The sequence below is a fragment of the Limulus polyphemus genome, unplaced genomic scaffold, assembly GCF_000517525.1.
Source record: "Limulus polyphemus unplaced genomic scaffold, Limulus_polyphemus-2.1.2 Scaffold4420, whole genome shotgun sequence".
Lineage (NCBI taxonomy): Eukaryota > Metazoa > Arthropoda > Merostomata > Xiphosura > Limulidae > Limulus > Limulus polyphemus.
This window is the reverse complement of record NW_013670030.1, coordinates 12,952-23,350: the sequence shown is the minus strand read 5'-3', so window position 1 is coordinate 23,350 and position 10,399 is coordinate 12,952. Positions and strand designations below refer to the sequence as shown.

Here is a 10,399-nt window from a genome sequence, read left to right as displayed (position 1 = left end):
GAATCAGTGTTTTCACATAATGATATATCTGTACAATCGGTGTTTTCACATAATGATATATCTGTAGAATCTGTGTTTTCACATAATGATATATCTGTAGAATCAGTGTTTGCACATAATGATATATCTGTAGAATCTGTTTTCACATAATGATATATCTGTAGAATCAGTGTTTTCACATAATGATATATCTGTAGAATCTGTGTTTTCACATAATGATATATCTGTAGAATCAGTGTTTTCAAATAATTATATATCTGTAGAATCAGTGTTTGCCCATAATGATATATCTGTAGAATCTGTTTTCACATAATGATATATCTGTAGAATCAGTGTTTGCCCATAATGATATATCTGTAGAATCTGTTTTCACATAATGATATATCTGTAGAATCAGTGTTTTCAAATAATGATATATCTGTAGAATCAGTGTTTGCCCATAATGATATATCTGTAGAATCCTGTTTTCACATAATGATATATCTGTAGAATCAGTGTTTTCAAATAATGATATATCTGTAGAATCAGTGTTTTCACATAATGATATATCTGTAGAATCAGTGTTTGCCCATAATGATATATCTGTAGAATCTGTTTTCACATAATGATATATCTGTAGAATCAGTGTTTGCACATAATGATATATCTGTAGAATCAGTGTTTGCCCATAATGATATATCTGTAGAATCAGTGTTTGCACATAATGGTATATCTGTAGAATCAGCATTAAAATAGATAACATTTTATTAAAAACTTCTGATAACAAAGAATTTAACTATACAAATCAACAATAAAAAATAATTTATAAATTAATGACACCAATTCCATATAACAAACTGACTAGAAGTACTTAGTGTCATCAATGAATGCCTAAGAGGAATAAAACCATTTTATATATGAAATGCATTTAATTATCATTAGAATATACTTCTATAAATTGGTGTATCTGCTGATGCCAGAAGTGACATATCCAGTTTTAATTTCTAAAAGAACGAGTGTTTACTTTCGGATGTCGTATGACCATTTTCTGACAGTGAGAGGAAGTACAACTTATGAATTGGTCAATTTTAGGAACAAAGTGGAACCTACATGCATGTGTTTGTATAACCTTTAATCTTCATAAGCAACTATGACTTTAAGACATGTTATTTGATTAGGTTGTTCAACGAAGAAGCAGAACAAAAGCTTCAACTTTACAATGCCCCGACTACTTATCGTGGTTGACAGTTAAGAAAGATTGTAACAATAAAGTTTGTGGGGAGCAACAGCAAATTTAACTCTTATCTCCATTTTCTTATTCCTTACATAACTTTTTTTTTCAACTTTAGTTGAATTGAAAAAATGCCTGAGGTGATGATAACACAAGATGGCCTGATGTTTATTGAAAAGTCTTAGCTTTAAAAGAAAGGGACTAACTTGATTTGATTTATGCCAACTACTCAAGAATCATATTACAGTGACTTGGTGAAATCCATATGAAAGCTAAGGAGACTCATATTACACAGAATGGAAAATAAACATTAAGAATATATTATAATTCTAAAGAATGTAAACATAATCAAATACAGAGGGATCTTGTACAATGAACATGTTGGAATCATAAAAAAAAAACTCTCACAAAACTAAGTGAAACTGCAGTTTACACAATGTATCTTAATCCAGGAAATGGAGAAAAGCAGTTTTATGAATGTAACAACTTCCAAACATAATCAATTTATAATGATCAAAACCATGAAATATAGATAAAACAATCTGGCAAGCATAATACGTTGACTTGCTGCTTTACACTCTGTAATCTATTTTGTTCTTTCTGTTAAGAAATGGACATCACTTATTTTTCAGAAAGACAGTAAAATCCTGATGCTTTACCTGTAATTTTTTATCACTAAAAACTTCCCAATTTTTTTATGCTGTATTAACAAACACTTTAATTGGGATCACTAACTATAAATTTATCGTAATCTGTAGAAAATATATATTTTAAACAATACTTACAAGATGACTGTTGGAAAACCTCGAATACCAAATTCAGTTGCTACACTGGTGAAACGTGTGCAGTCTACTCGTCCGACTTGAATGTTTGTATCAACAAGAGACTGAGCCACTTGGTTGAAAATTGGTTCTAAATTCTTACAGTGTCCACACCAAGGTGCATAAAACTGAAACAAATTATAAGGATTACATAAGAATGATACTCTCATTGAAAATAATAATACCAACCTACAGACATATAGATATTTATTTCCATAAAGACAAACGAGGAAGGTTCTTATCCAAGTGTGGATGAAGTCAGTCCAATGGATAAGGAATGTTGACTATGAATCCAAATTTACTTGGTTTATGTACCCAAAATGTGGCATGCTTGTAGTCAAATGTACAAGTTTGTTGTACACAAAATAACACGTGTTATGTCTGTGGATTACTGATTTCAATCTGACTCTGACAAGTTGGAGTGCAAGGTGATGTGCACATGAAGAATAAAAATTCTTTAGTCCATCGCACAGTTTGCATAACCTCCAAAATGTGTATCTTCAGTTTTTCTCAGTAACCCTATATAAAGTATCTATTCTACTATGAACTGTTACTGAATCAGCAATCCAGATTAAATTGAATAGTTGATAACTCTGACATCAAATACATAACACCATGTTAAATAGCACTCTGTAAAAGGTCATGGTACATGCCCCCTTGACCCCACCCTGTGCATAGGGTTAAAAAGAATTTTATTATTAGAGCCCACTGCAGAATTGTGCTCAACTTGCAATATGAGGGTCGCGAGTTTCAAACCCCAACACTGAACATGCTCATCCTATAGGGTGCCATCTGTGTCAGGTGTAAAAATTCTTGGCTTACAAAGTTACTGACCAACCCCAAACTATATGTAATAATGTTCATTACAGAGAAGAAGAAGAAGCTCATTACACAACTGAATGTCACTTGGGGAAATACTGTTGGAGCCTTACTCTACCAGGCAGTTCCAAATCATGTCTCTGTGGGTTTGAAAGAAAATAAAAAAAACACAATGATGGAAAGTTATGTTTGTTGATAAGATTGCTGCTTTTACATGTGGGAACAATGGTGTCAGTTAGTTTTAAAAGAAAAAGCAACAAAACTTGAAAGGAAGACTGATATAAAGGTAGCTACCACTAGAAAATTAGTTCCTAAAACAATGGTAAATTTCGTTTTTGTGGTATACAGGAATATAGTCAAAACTATTTCACAAATTCAGCAAATCATAAATAAAATGAGGATGATATGAACAAAGGAACTGACAGTTGATTGTGAAATACATTGGTTAGTTGTTTTAGTGTACTGAGGATTAACTCAGATCAACTCTATCAAAATCAACATTAGCTTGTTCAGTCTTAGTGTAGACAAAAAAATTAACACATAAAGATTTTGAAACAAGCTTCTATACCACTGTTAAAACCTCATAAAGTCAAACTTCAATTGTGTAATAATAGGGAGTCCCACAGAATTATAGTTTCTGGCCATGGAAGTGTGTGATTGCAAAATCTCAGATGTGAATATATAAATCTCATATAAGCAAAATAATAATTATTGTACATAAAAAAAAACAAATAAAAATGTTTAGATTACTAAAACGTGCTGAATTTTCAGGATTTATTTCAAAGTAAACATACTCTTGTTAGTTGTAAATCCGCTTTAAAAAAATTGTGATGATTGCTAAACCTGTCCTCTACCAAACCAAAAACAGGGTGTCAGTTCAAATTGGCTAGACCTATAAAGATCAGTGATACATCAAACAATAGCTCTGTTCATGCTCTACTTTGTTCTGGCCAGTTTCATTGGATCCAGAAGCATTTACTATTTGAAAACACAACAACAAAATCATTTATAATTATTTTTTGCCATTAATTTGTGGTGTGGATTACATAATGCATAAACTAATACATAGATATATCTGTGCAAATCGAACTGGCAGCAAGTCAAAAAATTATGAATGGGGATTCTAAACAGCCTATACATTGGCTGGCAACAGTTTACTATACGCCATATCATTGGTTGTGGCTACAGCGAAAAAATGTTTGCAACAATAGTCTATGATAAAAGTGGTATGAACGATGTATCAATTACATCACAACATGACGTATGTGTCAACCGTGGTATTTTATGTTTACAACCAATGTAATTACAAAATCTCTCCCATACTTTCATAGCTCCATAGGGAAGCTCATACTTCATTATTAACATCTGGTTGTTGACAATTTTCATTTCATTTATCCATATAATATAAATCCACATGTATGAGTTTAAAATTGATGGACTTTATTGGGACTGCATTTTATCTTGCCTTGACATGGTTGTCACGCAGTATCAGGTTACTATGTAAAGTGATAATTTGATATCATTCACTGACACTTTATTAATATTGTTCCAATGGGAAGGTAGCATGGAACGAAAGATCGATTTACAGGTACAATTTTTAATTGTTTTTCATTAATTATTAACTACATAATTGAACTTGCAGTATAAATACCTATTAATTTTTGCTAATTTCATTATTTAAAAATCACCAAACTCCCTGATAATAAAAATATACTTCTTTCTAAACAACACTTGAATAATTGTCATAATGAGGTTGTTGAAAGCTTCATTAAAAGATTAATTACCATTAGGTACACGTGTGTGTGTGTGCATATATATGAAAGACCGCTTCAACTTCCATATGCTTACTGTATTTCTCAAACTTAGCCTGTAGATATTGTCATCTAAATCAAAGCTTTACAAACAAATCTACATGTACATGACAGAGTTAGAGTATGTATGCTGAACAGCACTAATTTTTTTATCTACATCATTTAAAATTAAACATGTCCATAGTAACCACTGTAAAACAAAAAACTGACAGGACACATAAAAGTTACAAAGACAAATGTAGTACTACACTAATATATCTTATATTTTGCTAAGACTAGCATCAAATTCAAAAGCACAGCTAACCATTTAGTAATGTTTACAAGAGACCATTCTTGTGGTGAAATTAATGTTTTGGTTGAATTTTTGAGTAAAACTACTAGAGGGTTATCTGTACTAGCCATCTCTAACTTAGAAGTGACAGACTAGAGGGAATGCAGCTAATCAACACCACCCACTGCTAACCTTTGGGCTACTCTAATCAAACAGTGGAATCAACAATCACTTTATAATGCCTCAACAGATGAAAGGGAAGCATGTTTATAATGGGATTCAAATTCACTACAATATTATATGGGGAATTAATAAGATAAAGACCTGTAGTTTCTTTGTGCTGTATTCTAAAGATAACAGGATAAGAAGACACAAATCTAAGATTTGAAAAAGACAGGGTAGACTTCAGTTAAGATAATTTTCCTTTTTTGAAAGGATGATTGACTTAAAGAATGAGTTACCAAGTGAGTGGAAATTGCCACGTTACAAAAGTTTAAGAGGAGAATCATTAACTTTCTGCAAAATAAAAGGTGGTTTTAAAATTTTACTTTTCTTAAGGATGGGTGTATAAGGACAGCCTTGAAGGACCAATATTGACTGAAATATGGATGTTGACTTCAGAATATGGAATAAATAAAAAAAACAATTTTCCTGTTAAATAGTACAGAGTAATGACTTGTCATGCCTAAAGATACTCAGGTCTAGTAAGAATTAATATTGTAAGGTTACTGTCAATATTTACTGCTAAATATGAAACACAAAATGAATCTCAAGAATGGCATGTACAACAGTCTTCAAACTTACTTTTATTAACCAAACCCCTTGGTGACGAACTTCTAGAAACCTACAGATAAAACAATTTATAAAATTTCTCATTACTCAATTACTATTTGCATGAAAAATTAAACCTAATGTACAAGCTAAGGTTACACAACATAATCTGGAAATAGCCAAACATATGTCCTATTGATAATAAAATTTAGATTTCAGAATGTATCAATAAAGCAATGCTTTCTTTATTCATAAAAATATCATATATGATTTATCCTTGATCATGTTTTGTTTACAATAAACATTCTAACTTCACATATTTTAATTTGGCATCTGATAAAATTGCAAAACTCACAAAATCTGACATTAGTTTTCAAATCATTTTTAAGTAAGACAGCACCATAAGCACTACATTCCAAAGAATGACACAAAAGCTTAAGTCCTTCTAAAGAGTAGTTCATTTTTTTAGTGGTTCTTTCAAAAGCACCTTAGTAGTTTTGGAGTCATTGTTTTTCAACTTGAAACTAGCTTTTGAAACAGAACCTCTAAACCATTTTAGCAGTTTAGATATTTTATTGAGTACATAATGTTACAAAACTTAGTATTTCATTAAATTAATATAAAACTTCAAACATACTGTTACTTAAACTTGTGAGGCATCTGTATGAACTCAAAGCATATCATCCAAGATTTATTTAAAGAAAAACTTAACACATTTTCTTTTGCTAATAATAAGCTACTTATTTTACATTTTAACACAGATTACTCAAGAGTTTAATATAAATGATGAAACATACTGATACCAGTAAGTATATTAGTTACATTACATGTACACTTATTATAGCAAACCAATTTTTTGAAACAGTTTCCAAAAGATATTATTGAAAAAAAACAAGCAAATGACCCAAAATTATTCTTCAACTATTTATAGAAAATCTATGGTAGCTATATGTACACTACACATAAGCCTAACTTATGGCCACACATACAAAGCAAGTTTGGATAAAAAGCATCAAAAGAAAAACATTTTCTAGTTCCATTTTTCTACATTGAATATTGTGTGAAAAATAGTTTCACATACAGTATAACAATTATAAAATATATTACATATACAATAAATAATTTAAGCATTGGAGTGTGCTAACTTATGGGCATACCTACATACTTACCTGTCACTAAGTTCCAAAACACGATTTGCTTCAGAAAAACTTTCCAAAAAAGTCAGAGTGATCCCTAAGTAAGAAAAAACAAAATACATTGAAACATAAAACTTTCTGACATTTCTTGTTAACCAGTTATAATATGTACTTACCTTAATAGTAATATTTTCTTAAGGATCAGGTTCTGAGTAGTAAAATTCCAAGAGACGTAATTTCTCAAAATGCACTTACCTTATGACTATAGTGGGATGCTTCAAATTTACTGTCTAATAATTTCACTTACTCAATGCTGGGTTCCACGATACACCATTTTTGTGTTTGTTTGTTTTGAATTTTGCACAAAGTTACCTGAGGGCTATCTGCGTTAGCCGTCCCTGATTTAGCAGTGTAAGACTAGAGGAAAGGCAGCTAGTCACCAACACCCACCACCACCTCTTGGGCTACTCTTTTACCAACTAATAGTGGGACTGACCATTACATTATAATGCCCCCATGGCTGAAAGGGCAAGCATGTTTGGTATGATGGGGATTCGAACTAGCGACCCTCAGATTGTGAGTTGAGCACCCTAACCATCTGGACATGCCGAGCCCTACTTTTGTGATGTTAATGATTTATGTAAAGTATAAATATATTAATTACATGTGAATTGTTGGAAAAAATACACCATGAAACTTGTAATACATAGAAGAGGAAATGAATTAGTTATAACTGAATGTAATACCTCTGTATATAAAAGAATGATGACATAAGATATTTGTGTTTAATGACATGATACTTATATAATATTTAATATCATCATACTTATGAGTTGCCTACATCATAAGAGAGCATGTCTACATACTTGATGGAGCTGAATCATTGTAATTTTCGGAAGATTTATTATACTTAGTAGTGGCTTCTAAATTAATCTTAAGTACAACTGGTTTTTGCTAGTTTCACTTGAATCATATTATGTTTTGTACTTTTTTGCTTTGAAAAATTCTAACCACACTTCCATACTAGTTACTAAAGCAATAGTACATCATGTACAGGTGGAAATTACAAAATTTTAAAATCTGAACATTAACAAGTTTATTATTAATATTAAGCATGTCAGTGACAGTTTGTGGTGTTAAATTATAAAAAAACTACAAATGTTGTGCAAATTAACATTTTAAATACTTTGCAAGGTTAAAGTTTATTCTTTAGCGTACAAATTTCACATTTATAGTATTCTCAATATTATTCGTTGCGTCACCTCTTTAGTCAATTAGTGTCTATCCTCACTAAGTTCTCTACCGCCTTGACTTCGTACTACTAGTACTAGTAGTACAAATTACAATGCAAGCTAAGAACAATAAATTGTTCTTCAGTATTCTGGTAGGAATGTAGAGTATAATTTAACTATATAAACATAACAACGAAACTTAAGTAGGCATCTTAAATCAATTATTTTTCTTACCTAAGTAAAAGAAATTGACAATTCTCTTCATCATTTCCAATTCCGTCAAAGCATAGAATATCTATGCCTAACATATACAAACAACGTTCTTGCTGCCATCTAGTGCGATAAAAAGCATTTTTATTTCTAAAATAAAATTACAAAATTTGATAATATTACTGAAAGTTTACCGTTTTGAAGTGAAATTCATTAAATTGTGATATTATTCTGCTATTTCAGCAACATTAAATGATAGGTTATGAATTTTATTACATTTAGTAAAATGATGTTATTTTTCTTTAGTAGTGCATTTAGAATATGAATTTACCCTTAAAGATTATTATTTTTACATAATTTTATTTAAACTGTAACTAGAAAAAATGTTCCGTTATAAGAAATTTGTTTACCTTTAGGTTACTACCAGTAATCTGTTAACTATGACTTAGTCATGGAAAATATCACTTTTTAGTATATAAATAGTATATTGATATGTAACAACAGTGTATTTACATATCTTGTAAGGAAATATTTTTTTAATTTATGTTTATTTATAATTAAGCGCAAAGCTACATAATGGGCTATCTGCGCTGAGCCTACCACCAATATCGAATCCCGATTTTTAACATATAAGCCCCAATCTTAGTGCTAAAACATTAGAGAGCCTTAAACTTATTAGGCATTTGTATATACTCATAACATTTCATGTAAGTTTTATTTAGATATAAAACTTAATTTGCACTTTCTTTTACTAACAATAAGTTACTTATTTCATATTTTAACTCAGAATGCCCCCCCAGGGGCACAGCGGTATGTCTGCGGACTTATAACGCTAGAATCCGGGTTTCGATACCCGTGGTGGGCAGAGCACAGGTAGCCCATTGTGTAGCTTTGTGCTTAATTACAAACAAAGATAACTCAGAATATCTTAGACTTTAATAAAAAACTGAAACATAGTGAAATATATATATATGATTACGTATATTAAACAAAAAAGTGAACAAACATGATTTAAGAAAAACTGAATGCCTGATTAAAAATACAACATATTTTTCTAAAGTTATAAAGGCTCACAAAAATCTTTTTTTTTACCGTACTTTGTCCTCATAAGTAGCATTTCCATTATCCATTTATTAATAAAAATGTTTGTTTGATCAATGAGAAAAAATATTTTTCTAAAATTATAAAGGCTCACAAAAATCTATTTTTGTTACCGTACTTCGTCCTCATAAGTAGCATTTCCATTATCCATTTATTAATAATAATGTTTGTTTGACCAATGAGAAAAAATATTGCAAATATACTCCATTTAATTAAACAAATATATTTTTTCTGAATAGAAATATATTCGCACAAGTATTAAGTATGCAAACATTTGATATGTGATTGGACATTTCAAGGTTTACTGATATATCTACTTTCAAAAACAGGATTTGAAAACATAAGCAAACATATTTGTTTTATATTTTACTTAAACTTAACCAGAGGAGTCGTTAAGTACTTAAAAGGAGTTAACGGGGCACTAACCATGAAATTTCGGATTCCTAGTCCGGAACGTTAACTACTGGGATGTGCTCAACCCACCATGCTTTTCCCACCATGTTTATCTAAACCAGATTTACCGTTCAGCCACCTGGAAGGGGTAGGATTTTATTGATTCAGATTTTCGCACAAAACCAAACATACGCCAATTATTTTGAACTGATAGACTAGAAGAAAACAACTCGGGAGCGGCATCCACAGACAATCCTTATCTGACTGAATAGTTGGATTTCATCGTCATTCTTATAACGCACTCACGACCCCAAAGTGTGGCACGCATATAAGTGTCAACGGGAGAGAAATATTTAATTAGAAAATTGCTATATTAATGATAAATTGACAGTTTAATAGCAATAACTTTTTTTTTGAGATTCCTCTTTATGTACCACTGTGCGTTTCTGTAATTATTTCCACTATTGTGAAAATCCTTGGCTAAGATAAATTGTTTCTATTATAATTTATATATAAATATACATGCACATGTAACATTAGTAGATTTTTTTCTATATGGTTAGTAACTTAGTTAAACAATGTATATTTATATATAAATTATAATAGAAACAATTTATCTTAGCC

The 10,399-nt window shown here is 30.6% G+C and overlaps 1 protein-coding gene across 1 annotated transcript in view; it reads right to left on the bottom strand.

Moving 5' to 3' along the window:
* The window catches only part of LOC106471119 (protein disulfide-isomerase TMX3-like), a 27,721-nt gene extending 19,318 nt beyond the window's left edge, over positions 1-8,403 (bottom strand). Inside the window, exons 1-4 of the mRNA XM_013931708.2 lie at positions 8,306-8,403; positions 6,873-6,936; positions 5,737-5,776; positions 1,996-2,159 (exon numbers count right to left, since the gene is read on the bottom strand). Of these exons, the coding sequence (XP_013787162.1) occupies positions 1,996-2,159; positions 5,737-5,776; positions 6,873-6,936; positions 8,306-8,339 (302 nt within the window). The 5' untranslated portion in view covers positions 8,340-8,403. The remainder of the gene's footprint in view (positions 1-1,995; positions 2,160-5,736; positions 5,777-6,872; positions 6,937-8,305) is intronic.
* Positions 8,404-10,399: the final 1,996 nt, after the last annotated feature.